A 23,974-nucleotide genomic window follows, 5' to 3' on the forward strand; every position below is an offset into this window, starting at 1 on the left:
TTCAAGTGATTAACCCTGAGGGAGGAACTATGTCCCTTAACTATGGGTTATTTAACTGCTCCAGTAGAGAGTTATGTATGATTGTTTTTTGAGTTTTTGAACTACACTAAGAAATACATAAAAAATAGATACAGGCGGACTGGTAAAGAGATAACAAAAAATAGCGAAATAAGTTTTGTGTTTGATTGGACTTATTTTATTTTAATTACAGTGTACAACTTGAGTAATTATATGCAAAAACTATGCTCGGCTAATTACACGGGTATTGCTTGAGTCTCCCTTATTGAAGGGATCATGGCATCTCGCATTCAACTATGAGTTTAATCCTTCACGGCGTGGTCTACTCACATGGTTTTTGGTGCGCATCTCCACCACGAATGTGTTTCTTCTGTCACCCCTCTTTGCAGTTAGTGGTGCTACACATGAAACGTGGATTTTGTGCATCATTGTCTAATCCCACTTTGGTCTAACTCAATCTGGGGTCTATTCACCCCACATACTTAGTTAATGATCTTGAGAATGAATCATATTCTCTCGCTCGATTGTCCCAACACCTAAAGTTCAATCCCCTATATGTTGATGTCGACTAACATGATATTTATTTTTAGGTGTAAATAAAGTCAAAACATAACTTTTACTCTTAAATTTACTGTCTGACTTGTTTTTATGTACATGTATCCAAACATAAACGATTTGACATTCTGATAACTTTTTAGTAAAACCAATTATACAAAATCAATTCATTCAGAATCAATTTTTTTCACCATATAAATAAACATGCACTAGGGAATAAAAGGGAGGGAGTCGTATGAGAATTTGATAAATAATACATAGAGCCTAAAAGGGGTTTGATGATACTTGTATCTTGGAGAGACATTAAGATTACTTTTACTATTTGATAATAGTTAAAACGTCCTTTGTTGTTCAAAGGAAAATCTCTCCAATGAGAGGCTAGAGGTTGAAATAGGTTGTGTTGAGAACTAATACAAAATGTATGTGTGATTTTCATTATGTTATCTTTTTACTTATGTGTATTTTTTAATAAAGGTCAAGAAATGCATTAAAAGTAGGAGGGGGCATGCACCCGAATACATAAGCGAGCAAACGAAAAAAGGAAGATCTAAACAAACACTAAAAAGGAAGGGGAAAATGAATACAGGGGGAGAACACCCACCACCCTACAAAAAAGGATCCTCATGGTCGAACAACTTTGGAGGTACCCTTGTGGGCACAGATTCTCATTCCTGCTTAGTTGAAACTAACGGGCTGCTCTTTGTATATAAACTTCTTCTGTTTCTTGTTGGATAAAGAAGTGTTGGAAGATATTTGAGAAGTATTTGAACTAACATTCCTACCCTCCAAGCCTTGAACCGAAACATCATCTCCTAAGTCACCCCAATGGATTTTCAGAATAGAGACACTCTTGTTGATATCATCATTAGATTTACAAGGAGAAGCTCCAACATCAAAGTAAACTGGCCTTTAAGAAATGGTCAGAAAGAGCAGAGAACTAGTGATAGGCCTTTTGTGTTTCTTGGGCCACAATTCAGCTTGAGTGCATGTGCCAACAGATGAATAGTGAGCCCTGGCCTGAGTATCATATGACAAATCACCCTAAAAAGATTTCAAAACATTGACACTCTTGCCTATCTCTGCATTTGATACAGATGCATTGCAAACTGCAGCATAGCTAGCTGCAATATCTCTTTTTACTTATGTGTTGCTCTTATATTTATTTATTTATTCATTTAATTTACCTTAAAAAGCTTGTTTCAAAAGTTGAAGAAATGTCTTTTAATAGGAGGAACCTTTTATTATAAAACACAATTTAAACCCCCGTATAATTTTGTTTTTCTGCACCTTTATAAATCATTTTTTTTACATATTGCACCTTTATAAATCATGAATATTAATAAAAATAATTGATCACATTCAATTATTTAGTGGAACATTTTTTTTTTTGTCATTGATGTGTTAGTTGAAACGAAAAAATATATATTGTCCTGATCTTAAGTTAACTTGTGCTTTGATTAGGTTGTTATTTAGGGATGGCAACAAAAAAAAAAACATTACCTAACGATAAAACATGCAATGAGTATGGGGTGCGTATCTTAATGGCTATTAAAACCATTTTGATTAATAATAATTTTTCTTCCGTAATTTTAAAAACTAAATACGCGTTATGTTTTTTTACCATTGAGTCCTAGTGTAAGTATTTAGTGCACGATGTATGTGAGAGTTGTAAATCATGAAATACCAAGCCCAATTCCTTCTCATAAAAAATAACTTTATTTTAAACAATTTAAGCATTTCATAATATCAATTTGTAATGGAAGGCAATCGCTTGGTCACATATAGCATGGTTTGTCATTCGACACTTGAGTCGTGTGGCTATAAATGCATTTAAATCTAATTTGGTAAGATAAATCTTATATTTGGTTTGATTTTTTAAAATTCAATTTGATTAGATTGAAATATGAATCATTTAATATCCGACGACTTTGATTTTTTTGACCTTAAAACTTTTATACAAGAAAAAGGATTGTTGGACATTATTACATATATATATATATATATATAGTAAGGTTTTTTATGCCACGTGTCACTTCCACATTCATTCTCAATATTTTTATTATTTTTTCTATTTTTAAAAACCAATATTTTATTTAACATAAATATCTCAACAAACTTTTGATCTTATGCACTCAATATTTTTTATCTCAACAAACTACACATCAATCAATCAATCAATAGTATATATATAAAGTAAGGTTTTTTATGCCACGTGTCACTTCCACATTCATTCTCAATATATATAATCCGAACTGTATCAGCACAAATTCTAAACATATTTGTAACATGGATAGTCATTTTAGGTACAATATTAATCTTCCTAACTCTTATCCTTCTGTTTTTGGGTCATTGTTACATGTTCTTAGTCAAAAATCGGGTTTTCGGGCTACTTGATCGGATTGCTCCGAAACTTCCCAAGAAAATTAGAAAAAATTCAAGGACCATGACTCCCATAGAAGGGACTTCTTACGGGACTCCTCCCCTCAAAATCCAAAATTCCATCGTTTAGACACATTTTTCATTTTTATTAATTTTTCATATTCTCGAAGAAAAAAAATTCGGTACTATTTTTTTCATTAGTTTTATTTGATTTTTAGAATTTTTTGGTACTATTTTTATATTTTTATGATTTTATTTGACAGGTTTTTAACATTTTTTACTTAGTTTTTTTGTTGTTTTTAAAAGCAAAACTCAAAACTATTGAAATGTGAGAGAGTCTGATGGCTGATTATACATAAGAATTGTCCGGATTATAAAATCCAAAATAGTAAACATGAATCCGAATTTTAAAATCTGGAATGCACAAGGGCATTTTTGGAAATTTTACAGGGCGCAGGAGAAGACAATAGGGTGGGAAAGTAATAGTCCATGTTTAAAGGGACCCAAAACTATTACCACTTGGACTAATTCATTATTGATTTTGCTACACTTTTTATTCTTGCATTGGACATTCATCTCATCATTTATATTTATTTTTAATTTTTTTTAAAATATTTATATTTTTTTTATGATATTATTATAATTGTAAATTTAAATAAATTCAATCTAATATACTGACACGTGTATTCATGCACACAAACTTATAAAACTTATTTAATATCTAACCCGGGCAACGCCGGGTCCCTAAACTAGTATATATATAAAGTAAGGTTTTTTATGCCACGTGTCGCTTCCACGTTTATTCTCAATATTTTTATATTTTTTTTCTATATTTTATTTGACATCTTATTTGACATAAAAATCTCAGCAAACTTTTGATCTTATCCACTAAATATTTTATTTAATTTTATATTTAATTCCTAATGTTTTGTGTAGCCAAAATATATCAACAAACTATATATAATACTTTCAGTACTATCCATTAAATCTTCCTTTATTTTTTTTCTTTCTTTTTTTTTTAGGAAAAGAAGTTTCTATTAGTTTTTTTCATTGAGGAAAAAAAGGCTTCGATTTATTTTTTTTAATCATGTAAACATATATTTTGGGCAGAAACTGAAACTCAAACCTTCTTTTGATCTTAAGCTTTTTCTTTCTTCAGGTTTGACAAACACCTATACTTACTTATGCTTAGATTTTTATTTTTATATATAATATGAGAGGGAACTAACACCTACGACTGAGTTTACCGATTGTTTTTTTTTTCTTTCAGGTCCTTTGAACTATCCGGCATCCATTACAAACACCTACGAGTTTGAGGTCCTTGAACTAACACATATACTATTGTTTCTGTTTCAAGTCTTTGAACTAACACCTATACTATTTTTTTTCCTTTTCGTTTCAACAGTAGCATTTTAATATTATTAATTAATCACCTATACTGTTATCACCTATACTATTTTTTCAGGTGCTTTTCGTTTTAATATTATTAATCAGTAGCGTTTTGATTTTAATAATAATATTTCAAGACCTGAAATATTTTTATTTAATTTTATATTTAATTCTTAATATTCCTAATATTTTATGTAGCCAAAATGTCTCAACAAACTATATATAATACTTTCAATACTATCCATTAAATATTTCTTTTTTTTAGGAAAAGAAGTTTCAATTAGTTACTATCTCTTTTGACACCATATTATTCAATTAGTTTTTTTCATTGAGGAAAAAAAGGCTTCGGTTTGTTTTTTTTTTTTTAACTATAAATAAAGGAGAATTTTTTAATCACGTAATCACATATTTTGAGCAGAAATTGAAACTCAAACCTTCTTTTGATCTAAGCTTTTTCTTTCTTCAGGTTTGACAAACACCTATACTATTGTTTCTTTTACTTTTACTTATGCTTAGATTTTTATTTTTATATATAATATAAAGGGAACTAACACCTACGATTGAGTTTACTGATTTTTTTCTCCAGGTCCTTGAACTATTGTTGTTGGCATCCATTACAAACACCTACGAGTTTCAGGTGCTTGAACTAACACATATACTGTTGTTTCTGTTTCACGTCCTTGAACTAACACCTATACCATTTTTTTTTTCTCTTTTCGATTCAACAGTAGCGTTTTAATATTATTAATCACCTATACTATTATCACATATACTATTTTTTCAGGTCCTTTTCGTTTCCATATTATTAATCCGTAGCGTTTTGATTTTAGTAATAATACTTAAGGTCCTGAAATATTATTATTTCACCAGTAGCGTTTTAATATTATTAATCACCTATACTATCATTTTATGATAACACCTATACTATTATTTCAGGTCCTTATTTCTAAATCAATCAATAGTATATATATATATATATATATATATATATATATATATATATATATATATATATATATATAAGTTAGGTTTGTTATGCCACGTGTCACTTCCACATTCATTCTAAATATTTTTATTATTTTTTCTATTTTTAAAAACCAATATTTTATTTTTTGTCAAAAAAATAAATCAATATTTTATTTAACATAAATATCTCAACAAACTTTTGATCTTATGCACTCAGTATTTATTTTTATTTTTATTGAATTTCTAATATTTTATGTAGCAGAAATATCTCAACAAACTACACATCAATCAATCAATCAATAGTATATATATAAAGTATTTCCATTCATCATATTTTTCGAGAAGGAAACTTTTGCGCGGATATACTTGCAAAAATAGGTGCTAATCAATCAGAGACTCTTGTGATGGTACATCAACCATTACCATGTCTATCCTCAGCCTTACTAGCTGATGCTATGGGAGTGTCCTTTATTAGGGCGTAGTTTTTCTTTGCTTCTTTTTTCTTTTGTTTTTTTTTTCTTTCTTATCTCATGTAACCAAAAAAAATAGTATATATATATAAAGTAAGGTTTTTTATGTCACGTGTCTATTTCTATTATTTTTTCTATTTTTAAGAACCAATATTTTATTTAACATAAATATCTCAACAACATTTTGATCTTATCCACTCAATATTTTCTTTAATTTTTTTTTGAATTTCTAATATTTTATGTAGCAGAAATATCTCAACAAACTACACATAATACTTTCAACAAAGTTCACATGTATGATCTTATTTTATGATTAAAAGACTTCAATTTGTTTATTTGTTTTTAGGAAAAGAAACTTCAATTAGTTATTACTAATCTTTTAGCACTGTATCATTCAATTAGTTTTTATGTTTGAGGAAAAAAAAGGTTCGATTAGTTTTTATTTTTGATAAAAAAAGGTTCGATTAGTTATTATGTTATCTTTTAGCAGCATATTCTAATGCAAATATTAATTATAAATAAATAAATTTTTGTTAATCACATATTTACATAATTTGAGCACAAGCAGAAACCCCAAACCTTCTTTTCATCTAACATTTTTCCCTTTTCAGGTTTGCCAAACACCAATTTTATTCCCTTTCAATCGATTTTTTTCTCTCATACGCAGGAGCCACGAAACAAACTCATGACCACATGTTTAAAGGGACCCAAAACTCTTACCACTTGGGCTAATTCATTATTGATTTTGTTATACTTTTTATTCTTGCATTGGACATTCATCTCATCATTTATATATATTTTTAAGATATTATTATAATTGTAAATTTAAATAAATTCAATCTAATATACTTACATGTGTATTCGTGCACACAAACTTATAAAACTTACTATTTAATATCTAACCCGGGCAACGCCGGGTCTCTAAACTAGTTTATATTATAGCATGATTTGACATTCAACACATGCGTCGTGTGGAAATGCATATGCATTTAAATCCGATTGGTACGATAAATCTTATATTTGTTTGATTTTTTAAATCCATTTTGATTAGTCTGACAACTTTTATTTCTTGACCATAATATTTTTATTACAAGAAACGGATTAGTGAGCATTAAAACATATTTATATTATATTTTAATTTGATTAGACTAAAATATAAGTCATTTAATGTTCGACGACTTTGATTTCTTGACCATAACATTTTTTTATTACATTAAAAAGGATTAGCGAGTATCACTTACTCTTAAAGCTTATTAGGTCTAGCTTATCACTAAACCTAATTTTTTCCCTCTAATCCCTTATTCCTTAATGTTATTAGGTCTGCATTAATTGCTCTAAGTGTAGCCCTAAAAAATTCCCTCTATAAATCAAGATTTGAATTTCAAAAAGAATTCCAATAATTCCAATAATTGAATTCAGCAAAATGATGTTAGGAATCAGATAAATTTTCTCCTATTTTTCCTCCAATTCTCAACGTGCTATGTTGATACATTGTACTGCATTAATTTTCATAGAATACATAAATCTCTCCACTCAGCAGTTCCTTTTGTTTTCCCACACATTTACACCGTTTATCCCACTTTTTTTTTTCCTATAAATACATGGATATCATCTCCCTTAATCATATCATTCGGTTCTTGCTTTCACTGTTTCACTCGAGTTTTCCAGAGATAGCAGAAAAAATGTCACGACCAAAAGCTGAAACCGTGTTGTCATATCATTGTCTCACTGGTAAAGATTAGTTATTGTTTCTTATCATTTCCTAAAGTATTGTCAAACGCATAAACCAAATCCTTATAGCACACTAACCCTGTTTTTACGTGTTCTTTAGTAGGACCTTTGGTGAGTAATCCAGCCACTGAATTGGATAGGGCTGTCAACAAGTTGCGAACAAAATACCGTTCCTATATTGTTGAATATGATGTCGAGGACGTGGGTGTCTTTATGTTTCGTTTTATGTTATCTCTTTGTCTTTGATGAAAAAATGCCATTTTAGTTTTGACGTTTTGTTATTTTTTTTTTTTTGGTTTTGGTCAGGGTGCTGTGAGGTTACCAAACCTGTTTGGTGCTGATTTTGGGGATCAAGTGACCCTTGGCAATGTTGATCGATTATAAGGAGAACCAGTTTGAAGTCTTGGTTAAAAGAATTAACTGTGCATTTTCTCTCAAAGGGATGGAAGGCGCTTTGAGATTTTTATGGGATTCGACTTGGTGCATGGATCACCCTGGTGTATGTTTGGCTCACTGTACGAGCTAGAGCAAATAATCGTTGGTTTCAATGAGGGTCCTTTTAAGCTAACAAGACATAAATATAAAATTACCATGATGCATAACTCTAGGTGGTCAGAAATCCAGAATGATGTCAAAATACCGCTAAATAGTTTTGATTTTGAATCTTTTGCATCAATCCTAGCTTCAACAGTTGAAGAAAAGATAGTTGGTAATGTAGTTTGCTGTGAATGCAATCATTTTCTCTATAGTTTTGTACAGTGTTTTCATACTTATGACCTATTTGTTTTGGATTAGATGTAATTCGAAATGTCTGAGGTATTATGAGCTATTTGATGTAAAATTCACGTCAAGTCTAAGAATTACAAACATCACCAATTTATTACTTTACTACTCGCTCTGGTCATATTTATAAGCAAGTTTTGCTTTTTCAGATTCATTAATTAACTAATGTATTAAGACTATATATAGTCCAAATACATCAATTATTTAATGAATCTAAAAAGTGTAAAGTTGCTTATAAATGTGACCGGTGGAAATATTATCTAGGATTCATATGTAATACTCTGATATTAGATTCCATATGCAACTGTTCTAATTTTTTATTCGATATTATTACATGTCATCTTTTGTAAAAGTTCCAGTTATCTAAATCCTTATTATGATGGGAAGTAACTTATAGCTCATAAGACCCGTGCGGCGCACGGGTCACCAATCTAGTTAGTTCATATTTAAGCAACTATTTAAATTGACCCTTTAGAGACAATGATGTACACGCACCCTTAGGCTCTATCAGTAAACCAAACCACCAGTAGTTATCAAGGAAAAATTGAAATCGTCATGGAACCAATTTTCATTCAGATCCATGCTGGAAAAGATGTTGCAGAGACTCTGATCAACTTGGCTCAAAGCCGCCAAGCTGGAATGATAGTGTTGAGTGGTTCTGGTCCCATCTCTAACGTTATCCTTCTAAGTGTCTCGCACTCCTAATCCTCTGATCAAAGAAACATTGTATATGACATCTATGCATGGAACTTACGTGAATGCAAATTGTTGTCGTGTTCCGCCCTATCTCATTGCTGAACCAGCATGTTCCTCCTTTTCTGTTTGCTTTGTTGGTGATTGTACACGAATGTTTGGTGGAATTGTTGGAGGCAAGATTGAGGCTGCTGGTGTTGTTTCTATTAGTGCAAATCTTTTTAAAGATCCAGAGTTTCATAGGTTGACTAACATCAATGGAGTTCATCAGGAAATTGAAGAGGATGATACAATCTATGTTGATCGTATCATCCCAAATGTTAATCATGTCACAAATGAATCCAACAACAATGATGAAATTTATCTTCCAGACTACGATGTTGTGGCTGCCAATTCTTCTCAGTTGAATCCACAAATGTCCCATTTCCTTCTTCCAACTAATGGGAGTGTCCTGCAGTGGAATGACTCCACTCACATTGACAATTAATAACTAGAAAAATATTTAAAGTGTTCTCTATTGCTGCTAAGTCTTTTCCGTGTTTGAATAAATGAACTTAATTTCTTGTTATTATGTCTTTTTAAAAGAGTGATAGTTGAAAATTTTATGTGCCTCTTTGCATACCGTAATCATTATGTTTAATTTTCTTTATTTTTATTTTAAGTGCGTATGATAATGATATAACAAATATTTTCACTTGAGTAAAAAAACGACATCCCTTCTCTCCTAAATTCAGTCGTTGTTCCTTTCCACTTTCATAAGCCCTCAATCCAAACCTTCATCTCCCAATGTAATTCCTGTGGTGGTGGTGTGTTCACGTCCTCATGGCGTTGTCACTACCCGTAACCCCTTCTTGGGCGGTTAACGTAGCCATTGACGGGTCCGTTGATGCAGACTACTTTGATATGGTCACATTAGAGCTGCAACTTCGTATGGGTTTTACCATTGCTGGTTTCTTCTTCAGCCATTTGATCTGGTTTGCTAGGGAGGTTCCATGATATGGGTTTGATATGGTTAGGACAACATTTCCAGTTAAACTCAGTTAATCTGTCCTCCTCCGCCTTGCTTTGAGATGGATCTCAGTAATGAAGTTTCTAGGTCGCGAGTGTTTAGTGTGTGATTGTTGCTCCGATCAATCTGATTCTTTTGAGGTCGGTTGTTACATCGCCACGAACTTGCGTCGTGTTAATGCCAGCCTTCTTGATCCCTGATTCTTCCAGGTCTGTTGAGGTCTGCATTTTCTTGGCTTGGTTCGTCGCCACACCATTGGTGGTTTGGGGTGGTTGAAGTTTTTAGGTCACGAGTGTTTAACGTGTGATTGTGCTCCGGTCGATCTTGTTCTTTGAGTTTTGTTGTTACATCGCCACGAACTTGTGTCGTGTTGATGTCAGCCTCCTTGATCCTTGATTCTTCCAAGTCGGTTGAGATCTGCAATTTTCTTGGCTTGGTTCGTCGCCACACCATTGGTGGTTTGGGGTGGTTGAGAAGGTGATGTTGTCTCTTGTTGCGAGCTCGTGACCGTCATCTTACTCAAATCCGGTTTGGCCTGTATTGGTTGAATTTTGACAGTTGGGCCATAAATGATTACTCCCTCCGTCCCTTAATACATGACACAGTTGACCCAATTACGCATTTCAATGCATAGATTTGAGCTTAAATATCTTGAATAATATATTAGAAAAAATTATGAAAATTTGATATTTTGAAAATATTCATCGAGAGGAATCTAACGACATCTTATATGATATTATTTATCTTTGTAAATTAGTAGAAAAATATGGTCAAAGTAAAGTAGGTCAAAATTGCACATTTTCAAACAGGTCATCTATTGCGGGACGGAGGGTGTATTATCTTTCTGTTTTATATCGTAGTAAATGGTTGGGGTGTTTGGATTCGTTTGTTACCATGTTGTTGATCAGATCCACTCACCGCTCTCAATATTTGATATGATGCCTATCAACTATGAATCTAATTTTTTGCAATTTGGTTTCAAGCTCGCACGTGGGTTTGCTGGCTTGTGCATTTGGTGCATACAAATTTGCTTCAGATTGAGTTCTATGGTCTTGTAACCTTCTGGGCTCTTTTGTTGTACGTGCAGTTGTTTTTTTGCTTTTATTGGGTTAAGCTTTATGTCCCCCGTGCTTCTTTGTATTGCCCATTTGACATACATTTTTGTGTGGACTTATTGGGTTAGGTTTTATCCCAGTTGATTATTATTTTTGTACCTTTTCCTTTTTTTAATAAGATATATATACATTTGTCAAGATATTAGAGTCTATAAAGTGTGCCAATGTAGTTGTGATGTCTTCTATTCTCTTTGATGTCATTATGCTCTTAATTAAAAAAAAAAAGGATAAATCAAATGTTCTCAATGTGTTTAAATAGTTATTAATAATTTTTTAGTCAAAAATTAAACAGTTGTTAATGATTTTTATAAGTTAATTAAGTGTTTTCTTAGCAAATTTTTGTGATGTACCCCATAGTATTGGTATGGTGTACATCACAAATTTTTCTATTGTTAAATATTTAATTAAAAAATCATTTGAATCTCGACAAACTATAAGTATATAGATTAAAATTATAAGCATAGATATATATGAATTTCAAATGTAACAAACTCAACAAACCAATTTATCTTTTTCAATGTCAACAATTATATAACAAATATAACAATTTTTTTTTAAAAACACGAACATTATATCATTGTATGGCAAAATTTGTTTAAAGATATAATTAGAATAACAAAAAAGTCAACTCAAAATCCGTCTAAAATCCCCTATTTTCCTTATATATAACTATGGAAAAGACGGGCACTCACGTGCTCATCTTTCCGCTCTTTTTATTGCACTACCGTTTGAAAATTTTGAACGGGATTTTTTTATAAAAATTTATTTTTGATTAAAAGTAAAAATATAAATGTTTCTTGCTTTCAAATTATAACAAATCAAACTAAATATGATTATCTATTTCAATGAAACCAACAATATAACAAAAAAAATATAATCTAAATTCTTATTTTTGCAATGCCACCAACAACAATCTCTGGTATAAAAATAATTGTTGTTGTTTAAGGGTATAATTGGGATAATGAAAAGGGAAGTATAGATACACTCATCTAGTTTGTTACACTTTTTAAATGATAAAGGAAAAAACATTTGTGTTTGTTACACTTTTATTTTAATATTAAATTTATTCTTATCCATTTGTTACATACTTACACATGTTATTTGTATTGAAATCTGAGAGCATTTTTAGAAAGAGAAAAAGTCAATTCAAAAGAATTGAAAGAGGTTATTTTCTTATCCATTTGTTACATGATTTCAGGTATATTTTTCATTATTCCAATTATACATTTAAACAAATTTTTCCTTTCATTATTCCAATCATACTCTTAAACAATTTTTTTATATAATATTGATATATTATTGATGTTATTGAAAAGGATAAGAGTTTAAAACGTCACAAACATCTATACATATACTTCCTCCGATCATATTTATAAGCAAAAAACAACTTTTTAGGTTGGGTAAAACCGAGAGAGACGTGGTTGAAGTGCAATGTGGATGCTGCATTCCATGACCGTAACCATCTTACATCTTTTGCATGTTGTGTTAGTGACTCCCGTGGGCAATTTATTCGGGCTCAAAAGAAATGGCAGCGGACAAATATGACAGTTTTGGAAGGGGAGGCAGTATCCCTACTCGATGTCATTCACTTTGCTGATGTGAACAGATGAGACCGAGTTGTCTTCGAGTCCAACTCAGCTACTTTAGTGCAAAGCTCTATCGTCTCCGGGTCAGGGTGATTCAGAATTCTATGCTATTGTTTTCAGTATTATTTATCAGTTATCTTTACACTCCAACTTCGAGGTGAAGTTTGTTAGGAGACAAGCGAACATGGTTGCTCATACTTTAGCAAGGGCGGCCTGTTCTTGGACTAGTCACTGTATTTTTTATTCTTATCCTTCTTGTATTGAACATTGGTTGATTAATGATAATAGTTAACTTTGCTTTGGTAAAAAAAAGTTCATGGAATAATTAATGTATCTAGTCACATTTATAGACCAAATACATTAGTTATTTAATGAACATAAAAAAGTTGTGTTTTGCTTATAAATGTGACCGGAGAGAGTAACTTTAATAAAAATCTAATTAATTTTAATCAATATCTAAATTTCATAAAAAAATATTGCTTATAATTTAAACAAGTTAACACAATAAAAAGAGCAGACAAACATGCAAAAGCAAATTAACTTTTCACGTCTTATAGTCTCAATGATATGAACTTCATTATTATTTTTATTTTCTCTTTTTTAGAGAGGATTATATTTGATACCATGTGACACCCTTAGCTTAAGCTCCACGTTTATGAAACTCTAGGCTCACCTTAGCTCATAGCCACTGGATCAGTCTTAATGCACCGTAAAACTACAACTTCCATTCTCAGGTTGCAACTTTGGCTTGGACTTCACCGAGTTGTATAGCTGGCCTAATCAACCAAACACTAGAGAGCATAAGATGTTCACAGTGACTAATTAACGTGAAAAACTACTTAAATTAATAAATACCTAAATAGACACATGTAAGGGGAGGTATGCCATGCAATCACTCAAATATTACTTAAACTAGGGGTAAAGACAAAGGTAACAACCAACAATTTTGTAGATTATCACATACAAATATCACAAAGATATTAAACTTGGTCAAAAATAGGTAGAGCTTGACAACTGAGCGTTTAACTCGTGTTCCATGTTTGTAGCGTCACTAATTAAAAAAAGCAATGAGCCCAAAAGAACGTTGTGTAGGAAGCTATACACATGTGGATTTTGTCAATCAATAGATTACACCTCAAAGTAGAAGGCTATAAGCTGAACATGTGGTGCCAAGTTTTCCTTAGTAGAGGAACATTCACACATTGCCCTTGTAAATAACATATCAAGTATAAATTATGTAGGCCAGATCGTTTTGGCTAACAAGACTAGTGTTTGTCTATAAATATTGGAATTATATATTTTATTCGACACATAAAATCATTAAACAAGTTATTTTGCATGTTTTATCCCTTTATTTCTACATATATCTTTACTTGATGTATTTTTTTAAATTAGAAGTCCAAAAACTCAAAAACACTATACTTAACACTCATTGAAATAGTTATGGAATCCATAATCAATGGACAAAGTTCTTTTATCAATGTAATCGTTTGAAGAAAGAAATTACTATCGAGTTATATCAATTAACTTTCAAGCCCAACATCATGACAAGGGATTTAGATTTCTTAAGCAAGTAGTCACATATTCAATTTCCACCTTATGTTCCTAACAACTTTTCTATTGGATATTAGTTGTCGCAAAATGGAGATTAACCTAAAAATGATAATTACTACTCCCTCCGTTTCAAAATGAGTGTCGCTTTAGCCAAAATAATTTGTTTCAAAATGAATGTCACTTTACATTTTCAATACAACTTTAATTTTTTTCTTTCAACTTTACCTTCAATAAATACTCCAACTTTTCTCTCACACAATTTTCAATGCAACTTTAAGTTTGTATTTTTCTTATAAAGTAAGGGCAGTTTAGTAAAAGTGTTATGTCTAATGATTATTTCATTCCATTCCTTAATCTGTGTGCAATTGACTAAAACGACATTCATTTTGAAACGGATGGAGTAATTTTTTATTAAGCCTTTATTCTTCAAACTTTACCCTTTATTTTTTTTTTATACCATTTTATCTTTCCTTACCAATCTAATTAGTACTTAATTTTTTTTAAATAATTAAAGGGAAATGCTAATCGATGCTCGGGGGCATTGGTTAAGGATATAAAAAGGAAATTATATAGTAGTTAATGCATTAAAATTGTGTAATTAATTTATAATAAAGTCAAAAGCAGTTTCCTTTTATAGTAATAATTTTGTATGCTTAACCAATGCCCCGGAGGCAGCGATTAGCAGGACCCATAATTAAATACATCGTTGCTATCGATCGGGTGGCACTTTGGTGACATTAATGTCACCGTGCCATTGCATCTGGGCCACACATTGTCATTGCCATTGCATCTGGGCCACACAACACATCTAATGTCACCCAATGTGTGGTCCAGATTTAATGTCACCGTGACATTAATGTCACACAAGTATTTCCCCTATCGATCTGAGTTAAACGGAGCTAAACAAGGAGTACTGCTGCTATAAGTACTGAAAGAGTACCCAACGGTGTACTTTTGACAGTAAAAAACATCAATCAGATTTGGTTTTGTTGTTGGCAGCCGTCATGTGCGGAATCTTAGCAGTGTTGGGTGTGGTCGACAATTCTCAGTCCAAACGCGCTCGCATCATCGAATTGTCTCGCAGGTTGCGACATAGAGGACCTGATTGGAGTGGTTTGCATTGTCATCAAGATTGTTACCTCGCTCATCAACGTCTTGCTATTGTGGACCCTACTTCTGGAGATCAACCTCTTTACAACTATGACAAGACCGTTATTGTCACCGTACGTATCTTATCTTCTATCTAATAATCTGCATGTTCTTTTTTTTTTTTTTTTTTATTACATTGTTTATAATTTGCATGCAGAATTTTGATTTTGTCACATTTTCTGTTCTATGGCATTAGGTTAATGGGGAGATATACAACCACAAAAAATTGAGACAGAAACTGAAATCTCATCAATTTCGAACTGGTAGTGATTGTGAAGTCATTGCTCATCTTGTAAGTGTTTTCTAGAAGGATTATGTTTATTTTACTGTTTTTCATATTATTATGACGAATGATGACTAACTATTACGATGTGATTAGTATGAAGAATATGGAGAAGAGTTTGTTGATATGCTGGATGGGATGTTCTCATTTGTGCTTCTTGATACTAGAGATAAAAGTTTTATTGCTGCTCGTGATGCTATTGGCATTACCCCTCTTTATTTGGGTTGGGGCCATGATGGTATGTGGCTGCTTCTTATTGTAACATTTTTACGTTTTAACCTCAACCTCGTTGGTGTCTAAGCCGCTCGAATTGAACCATTTATTGTGCAATTTAAAGCCAATTCCAGAGATGCATTTTGGACATGTAGTGTGCTAAATTGCTAAACTGAAGTGAATTTTATTCGTATAGATTGCCTGTGTAATTTTTTTAAACTGTTAACCAATTGTGATTGTCAGATGATTAAAAACATTTGACTTTCATAACTAATTTCAAAGTCATACATTTAATTGGCAGTGATTTGTTGACAGTGTAAAACTTTTTACATTGAAATTGAAATAAATCATTAATGTATGAGTTCCTATATAAAATTTGTAGCTTCAAATCAATGTATTTTTGTCGTATGTTTTGTAGTATTAGACTATTAGTAAACTTGATGTTGTTTACCCTTTTTTTTTTGAATAAATTGATGTTGTTTACCCTTAATTGCATAGCACATGGATTTTTATAACTCAAGTGAATGTACTAAAGATTGAAAGTAAAATACTAATTTCTTACTAAATTATGAATGATATCCTGCTACATATCTGTATAAACATTAAGGATGACTTTGTTATATCTGCCGATGCTTCTAATGTAGAGGAACATGTCCTAGTTTTTTCAAGGAAATGTAATGAAGTATCTCTTTATCTCTCCCCCCCTCTAGCATACACAGGCATTAATCTTTTACATTCGGCAGTTGCATGATTTTAGGATAGAAAATAAAGAGTTGTCTATACATTTGGTTATGTATTCATGGTATGATTGTTGTTCTTGAATTAGATATATCATTTATGGAAGGGCTGATTATTTTGCAGGATCAATATGGTTTGCGTCTGAAATGAAAGCGCTGATTGATGATTGTGAGCAATTTATATCTTTTCCTCCAGGGCATATATATTCCAGCAAACAGGGTAAAAATAATGCAACTCGTTATTTTTTCCGATTATGGTTACTCTTGTAAACTCAATTCCATTTGTTTTTCTCCTTCTACTGTCTAAATTTTACTCCAAGATAAGATACACACTTACATATCCTGTTAAACTTTGCTGTCTTTGCAGGAGGATTAAGAAGGTGGTACAATCCACCATGGTTCTCAGAGCAAATTCCATCAACACGCTATGATCCAACGGTTTTGCGTGAGGCCTTTGAGAGGGTTAGCTATTCCTGTCTCATCCATTGAATTATTTCATCGTTTGAACTTTAGAATGTCCAGTTCTGCTTGGTGTTGTTATGTAGTGGCTATAGCACATTAGCATAGTTGAATTTGAACAAATCACTATCGTTTCACAATACACTATCTGTCTATTTAGCACAAAATGTTGTCAAATAGCGGCAAAAGTGAGCTATGCCACTGTTTTGTAGCGGAATTCGAACAAACTGCTATTTTCCGCATTCCATAATTGACAGCACTGGTTCTACTGCATTTTCTTAAAGAACTGCTTCAGACTATTTTCAACTCTCCCTGGAATTTTAAAGCATCCTCACTTTTATTTTGTCTATAATATCATTTGCAACAAACTTAGGAGTGTTATGTCATAACTAGAGGTGTTGAAACTGAAATACACCATGAAATGCAACTTAATGCCTTTTGAGAAATTATACGTAAATTCCCATAAGCTCATGATTGGAATTTGGAGCTGATTACTATGTTCTAGTTGGTGAAGAAAAAATAATATCATTTTTATTCTTTTCACATTTAGTGACTTCCTTTGATGTAGTTGATACTAAGTCATAACTCTACGAACATCCTTTTTAACTTTTTCTTGGTTATACTGTGATATCATGCAGGCTGTGGTTAAGAGAATGATGACTGATGTACCCTTTGGTGTTCTGTTGTCCGGAGGACTGGACTCGTCACTTGTTGCTGCAGTGGCCAATAGATATTTGGCTGATACTGACACTGCCCGTCAGTGGGGATCACAGTTACATACTTTCTGCATTGGTATAGAGGTCTGGACTATTCCCTCATGGTTAAAATGAGCTGTATTATACTTCTTCAGTCCATAAGTAATAGTAGTTATATGCTTCATGACATGACTTAATTTTCCCCCATTCAGGGCTCTCCGGATTTGAGAGCCGCAAAAGAGGTAGCAAATTATCTTGGCACTTGCCACCACGAACTTCATTTCACAGTTCAGGTGACGATTTCTCCCTTTATCTACCATTTTACCTTGAGCAGACGAGATTTTTATTGCTAGCTCGAAGGTAATCTAATATTCTATTTTCGCTATATATCAGGAAGGTATAGATGCACTTGAGGAAGTCATTTACCATATTGAAACATATGATGTAACGACTGTCAGAGCAAGTACTCCAATGTTTCTTATGTCCAGAAAAATCAAATCATTGGGAGTGAAAATGGTTCTGTCTGGAGAAGGTTCAGATGAAATATTTGGAGGTTACCTGTATTTCCATAAGGCGCCTAACAAGGAAGAGCTTCATCAAGAAACATGCCGAAAAGTAATATACCATAATTCTTGTGCTTATCCCCATATTTTTATGTAATTATTATGTGCATCTTTATCTCTTCATTCCTGTGTACTTTTACCCGTTTATTCAAGTTTTTGGTGTCTTTGATGATTTGACAGATTAAAGCACTTCATCTTTATGACTGCCTGAGAGCCAATAAATCAACTTCGGCTTGGGGTATAGAGGCACGTGTACCGTTCTTGGATAAAGAATTTATCAACACTGCCATGGATATCGATCCGGAGTGGAAAATGGTATTGTAACTTTACTTCTTTCTTGGTGTTCATCTCGTCATGCAGCATAAGAGGCTGAGCTATAGGCTGTCTTATGATTGGGCTGCCTGCATTGTTGATTGAACATTGAGATTATGTTAACTTGCAGTTAAATAAATTCATATATCATTTCAACTTTCTGCTTTTGTTTAAATGTTCCAGTTTTCTTGTAAAATAAATTTGTCTGTGGACAGTTCTAAGTTTCTAACAGATCTTTGTGAAATTGAATTTACTAGTTAGTGAAGTTAATCTTATTAACTTCATTTTTTTTATCACCTCATGAAATTAACGACAAATTGCACAGATAAAGCCTGATATTGAAAGGATAGAGAAATGGGTATTGCGCAATGCATTTGATGATGATGAGAATCCATATTTGCCAAAGGTTTGTATCAATCAACTTCTGCATTATGCTTGTTCGTATGTCTTGAAGGATTTCTGAAATAATTTTATTCTTCTATTTTTCAGCACATATTGTACAGGCAGAAGGAACAGTTCAGCGATGGTGTCGGATACAGTTGGATTGATGGTTTGAAGGATCATGCTAACGAACAAGTAGGCTCTAACCTGTGACATTGAACTGAATAACTCATTTTTATAGAATTCCATTGACATTATATACTTGATAAATGGCCAGGTCACAGACGCAATGCTGAAGCATGCCAACTTTGTTTACCCTGAAAACACTCCTACCACAAAAGAGGGATACCACTACAGGACAATTTTTGAGAAGTTATTTCCAAAGGTGAATTGTATAGTCTTTTGCATCTTAAAATAATATATACCTTTTCATCATAACCTTGACCAATTTTAAATTTGAACATGAACTTGTTTACAAATTTCGATCATGCCAAACCACTTGACTATGCATGAACCATTTCATTTCAACAGGGTGCTGCCAGGTCAACAGTTCCAGGAGGCCCTAGTGTGGCATGCAGTACTGCAAAAGCTGTGGAATGGGATGCAGCATGGTCCAAAAATCTGGACCCTTCAGGTCGTGCCGCGCTTGGTGTTCATGCAGCTGCATACAAGGATGCAGTAGATATCAAAATAAAAGAGCCCGACAATGGATCCCTCTAAAGACCATGCTGGATTGTTTTAAAATGTATATATCTGACTTGGGGATTTTAATTCAAGTAGATGAAAATAAAACTACTGAAGAGAGTTGGGGTTGTTTTCATTTTTCACAAACCAAGTACAACCATGCTTTAAGGTTTTAGAACTTCGCAGCAGGCTAATAATATTTATGGTTGACTTTTATCAGATATACTAAAAGGTGGCTTTTAATATCAGTACCTAAATTTGCCCATCAGTCCAATGCGCTTTGTGCCATTGTAGATTTAATAGTTAAAAATTTCAATGGTATTTATAGTGTTATCTGGTTAAATAATGTAATACCCAACTGTTCTGATTTCAGAACACCATCACCTGGTTAGTACAGGCGCGACGTAGCAACGTATCTTCACTGTTCTTTCCTATTACTTAATTTCGATAGACACCCTAAGCAGTTTCTGATTCATCTCCACTGCCATTTTTGCCGCTGCCTTCCCAAATGGAGCTCCCCTTCAGCCATGTTAAAATCACCACACTAAGACGGATATGGATCCTCTCCCATCCCTCTATTTCTCTCAATCTTTCCTCTCTTTTATCCTCCACGGCTCCACCACTATTTTCTCTCCTCTTCCTGTGTTATGCACGAGAGAACCAAAGTGTACTAAAACGCATCACATGTCTAAGCAACAAGAGGTTTCTATAGACTCGACGGATATGCTCAGTACAAAATTTCTAGACTCGGCCAATCCGCTCTGTTCTTTCTGGTCTTACAGGATAGCAAACTGAAAGAAACATATAGGACAATGCTATTTCTGTTTTTTCCATCATAAGCTTTTGAAATTGCAAAAATAAGGAAACCTGCCACTATTTTTTTGAAGAAGCCAAACTACCGGGGAGAATCAAACCTGAGATCTTGAGAGTAGCACACTCCAAGGTCCCAAGCCAACACTACCAGACCAACCTAAGTGGGTTGGAAACCTGCCACTTTTATTCCAAGCAAAATTTGCATTTTTTAATGTACATAAGACTATATACACATGCTATGTAAATATTTACAGAAATGTTTGTTTTATTGTGTAACTAAACACATACATGTTTGTTAGTTAAAAAACAACAATTGGATATATGAAAATTTCTCCATTATCATTGCATTGTTCACTGGGAAGTGACTGTTCCATGAAATGCTCCGCAGGCCGTTAGAGATGATCACCATCGACTGATCCCTGGCGCCTCAGTTCTGCTCAATGCAAGCACTTCATCATATCTTGAAGTGTGTACAAAGCCCCATAACTGCATGGATCAAAGACCAATTAACTTTTCTTTTATAAATGTCTTAAATTAGCAACTAGCTTGTAGTAGGACCAAACATATAAAACGATAGTTGGAGAGGCATGTGTGTGAGGAGAGGGAAAGAAGGAAGCTTATTGTGTACCTCTACTTCCTTCACTTCAAAGTCCTGAGAATTTGCAAGACAGGGATTCCCAAAAGTTTCTGATACCGAACTTGAGCCATTCAATCTTTAAAATAACAAAAAATCAGGTTGATAATTTTTTAAGGAAATATGAAAGGGATCACAATGAAAGTAGAAATTCCTTACAGATCACCGTCCAGATAAAGCGCAAAATGACCTCCCCCACCAATTGCTATATAGTCAGTGTTGCAAAGTGTGAAATAACGGTTTACGCCTGAAATTGTGTGGTTAGTAAGCATTTGGAAGTCTAAACCAAGCCAGATATGGACTGTTTTAGTATCACCTATTTTTGCACATCAAAACTTTAGTCCCATGCTGATGCTGAATCTCACAAAACTACTCTATTGAATCTCAAAATCCACTTTTTAAAGGGGGAGGGGGCATTATAATATATGAGTTTATGAACTTCTAGAAAACTGAAAAGCATATTTAGAGCAACTGTTAAGCATGCCAGAAAGTTGATAGATTTAACAGTTTGTATATTTTCAGAAGAATAGAAAGTCATCATGGATTTAAAATTAATCACATTAGCAGACAAAACTCTGATGATTCTAAGGAAAAGAAAAATGAAGTATTTAAAATTAATCACATAATCATACAGTAATCACTGGAATTGGTCACATGGTCAACTCAAAAGATGACATTCTGTTAACCAGCTGCTGTCATGATGAGTGAACCAAGGAACTAAAGGAAACTTTAAATTCTCTTCTCATTCCATGTAGTTAGAAAATCAAATATGAACAATTCATCTCTGAATTTGATTGCTTGCAAAAACACAGTATGACCAAACTCAAACAGAGTGAATACCTGTTGGACGATATATGATAGGACGACCAGAGATATTTGTGAAAACATATGTACTGTTAGTTCCCTGTACAAAATCTACTGTCAACAAGATAATATAACAGGTAGCATCGTTGCAGATTTGCAGGAAAATTCAGAAAACATTATCACAGACACGGTCCATATGATAATAGGATTATCAGATAAATGAGTGTTGGCATGACCTGGTATTTTCTCTTGCTTGATGGTTTGAGAGGTGTTTCAACCAAGCTGCCAAATACTGCTCCTTTTTTATCTCCAACAACCTATAGAAAGGATTCACCAACATTGAAAACTAATACATGATTCAAAAATGAAGAAATTGGCTTTACAACTTAAAAACCAGAATGATGCATCTATCTATGATAATCCATAAAAGAATAGACAAGAAAAGCCAATCCATATTGAAGCATTGGAATTATCAAGAAATGGACAGCATAAAATTGAGGATAATTAAGTTGTACCAGCAAACTCAATCCAGGCCATAACATGCTTCTCCGGTAAAGAGTCGAAAGTGATATACCATTCCTCCAAGTGCTGCAAAAAATGTACTGAATCGATTAATAAAAGAAATAATCATATCAGTTAAATAACTAATTTAATCATCAATAGCAATGAATCTTCATCCTCAGATCAGGTACCTGTATAGTAACAGCCATTTTCTTCCATGCATAAGAGGCGGAAGAGAAGCATAGAGAACATTCCTTATGCTCTCCGAAACAAGAACTGAAGGTTCAGAAATTCCTGGCATATCATCCAAAGCCACAGACGACGATTCTTCTTTCGCAGGCACTGATTCTTTCCTCTTATCTTGAAGTTTCATTTCAACAACATTATTACTATTATCCTTTCGACCCTGATGGCGAAATCGACCGATCCTCACAACTCGCCGAATAGCTCCACCAACTGATTGCTTACTTCTAGAAAACATACTTCTCTTCCCACCATTTTCCTTAATGGATGAATCAGGTAAAGAACTATTACTACTACTACTATTATCATTATCAAGTCCACCTTTATCATCATTTTGTCCATTTGAGTTACCATTCTCTTTAGAGTCTGAGGAAGACAATAAAGAATAGAGAAATGCAGTGAATGAAGAAGTATCAGGCTCATCAACTACATCATGATTATTACCTTCTTCATCACTTTTTTTTAATTCACCTACTTCTTCCTGCTAAAAAAACAAAAAAGAATCTTAACTTAAATTTGAAACAAAATGGCATAAGAAAAAAACATCCCAAGACTTAATCTTAAAAAAGACATGAACCTCGTACAGTAAAGTCAATACTAGGAGCTAAGGATTAAAATTAGTTATTTTTTGTCGCTATTATCAGCTCACAACTACATAGACTAATCTCTCGGGTCTTATGGGATCCTGATATAAATAAATAAATAAAAGATAGTAAGAAAGAGAACTTACTGAAGAGGGTGGAGGGTGTTTGTGAGAATCAGGAGGATCAGAGATGGGGTTGAGAAGGATAGAGACAAAGTTGGTGGCTTTGTTACGCAGAGATTGTTTCTTTTTCATGTTTAGTTTGTAAGCAAAGTTAAAAGACAAGGTACTATGTAATGTTGTTTTGTTCTTTGTTGGTGAAACGGTGTAGACCAGATAGGTTGACTTGGTTTGGTTCCTCAACTCAACATAAGGATTGTCTTGTGCAGAAATACACACCATGGCTAAAGTTGAAGAATCAGCTATGGTAAATTATTTTGTTTATTAAAATACAGTGGGTAAAAACATCACAACATGACTTCATGGCCCAATGGATAAGGCGCTGGTCTACGGAACCAGAGATTCTGGGTTCGATCCCCAGTGAAGTCGTTTTTTTGGTTCATATTTTCTCCTTTTATTATATCCATCGTTGATATTTCTATGATTTTTCTTAATTGTTCATACGAAGAGGACAATGAGAAACAACTTTTTTAAAGCTATTATCCCTTTATT

At 33.0% G+C, this 23,974-nt stretch overlaps 2 protein-coding genes, 1 long non-coding RNA gene and 1 other non-coding gene across 7 annotated transcripts; 3 read left to right on the forward strand and 1 right to left on the reverse strand.

Annotated features, from left to right (window-relative positions):
• Positions 1-7,382: 7,382 nt before the first annotated feature.
• Positions 7,383-9,611, forward strand: LOC146941037 (uncharacterized). The gene is made up of 3 exons (XR_015033512.1): positions 7,383-7,508; positions 7,609-7,709; positions 7,815-9,611. It is a non-coding gene; the product is annotated as an uncharacterized LOC146941037 (long non-coding RNA).
• A 5,593-nt stretch (positions 9,612-15,204) lies between these two features.
• LOC146941038 (asparagine synthetase [glutamine-hydrolyzing] 2) lies at positions 15,205-19,992 on the forward strand. The gene is made up of 13 exons (XM_085754835.1): positions 15,205-15,471; positions 15,594-15,689; positions 15,777-15,918; positions 16,755-16,850; positions 16,998-17,092; positions 17,728-17,889; positions 17,997-18,077; positions 18,178-18,399; positions 18,528-18,662; positions 18,985-19,065; positions 19,149-19,235; positions 19,318-19,425; positions 19,572-19,992. Exons 1-13 carry the CDS (start codon positions 15,253-15,255, stop codon positions 19,758-19,760), a joined length of 1,713 nt encoding a protein of 570 aa, XP_085610961.1. The 5' UTR covers positions 15,205-15,252; the 3' UTR covers positions 19,761-19,992.
• Positions 19,993-20,699: 707 nt separating this feature from the next.
• Positions 20,700-23,663, reverse strand: LOC146941039 (TLD-domain containing nucleolar protein). Of its 4 annotated transcripts, none has more exons than XM_085754839.1 (8): positions 23,450-23,663; positions 22,668-23,200; positions 22,491-22,563; positions 22,212-22,292; positions 22,012-22,075; positions 21,331-21,418; positions 21,166-21,250; positions 20,700-21,023 (listed from the first exon to the last, which is right to left on the reverse strand). In XM_085754839.1, the coding sequence occupies exons 1-8, from the start codon at positions 23,555-23,557 to the stop codon at positions 20,940-20,942; spliced, it is 1,116 nt and encodes a 371-aa protein (XP_085610965.1). In that variant the 5' UTR covers positions 23,558-23,663; the 3' UTR covers positions 20,700-20,939. The 4 variants fall into 4 exon arrangements, with proteins under 4 accessions (XP_085610965.1, XP_085610963.1, XP_085610964.1 ...); XM_085754837.1 differs by having other exon boundaries at positions 21,331-21,487; XM_085754838.1 differs by having other exon boundaries at positions 22,668-23,203.
• Positions 23,664-23,778: 115 nt separating this feature from the next.
• TRNAR-ACG (transfer RNA arginine (anticodon ACG)) lies at positions 23,779-23,851 on the forward strand. The gene has a single exon. It is a non-coding gene; the product is annotated as a tRNA-Arg (tRNA).
• The last annotated feature ends 123 nt before the right edge of the window (positions 23,852-23,974 follow it).

Source organism: Medicago sativa, chromosome 3, assembly GCF_051527215.1.
Source record: "Medicago sativa cultivar Bolivia chromosome 3, Bolivia_mono, whole genome shotgun sequence".
NCBI classification, from domain to species: Eukaryota; Viridiplantae; Streptophyta; class Magnoliopsida; order Fabales; family Fabaceae; genus Medicago; species Medicago sativa.

Excerpts from the sequence above, each read along its gene's own strand:
- LOC146941038 (XM_085754835.1), top strand. The coding sequence starts at position 15,253 with ATGTGCGGAATCTTAGCAGTGTTGGGTGTGGTCGACAATTCTCAGTCC. Across the intron at positions 18,078-18,177 it reads AACTTCATTTCACAGTTCAG|GAAGGTATAGATGCACTTGA; the intron begins GTGACGATTTCT and ends GCTATATATCAG. Across the intron at positions 19,236-19,317 it reads AGGATCATGCTAACGAACAA|GTCACAGACGCAATGCTGAA; the intron begins GTAGGCTCTAAC and ends ATAAATGGCCAG.
- LOC146941039 (XM_085754836.1), bottom strand. The coding sequence starts at position 23,557 with ATGAAAAAGAAACAATCTCTGCGTAACAAAGCCACCAACTTTGTCTCT. Across the intron at positions 22,564-22,667 it reads AAATGGCTGTTACTATACAG|CACTTGGAGGAATGGTATAT; the intron begins GTACCTGATCTG and ends CATTTTTTGCAG. Across the intron at positions 22,076-22,211 it reads CAAGCAAGAGAAAATACCAG|GGAACTAACAGTACATATGT; the intron begins GTCATGCCAACA and ends GATTTTGTACAG.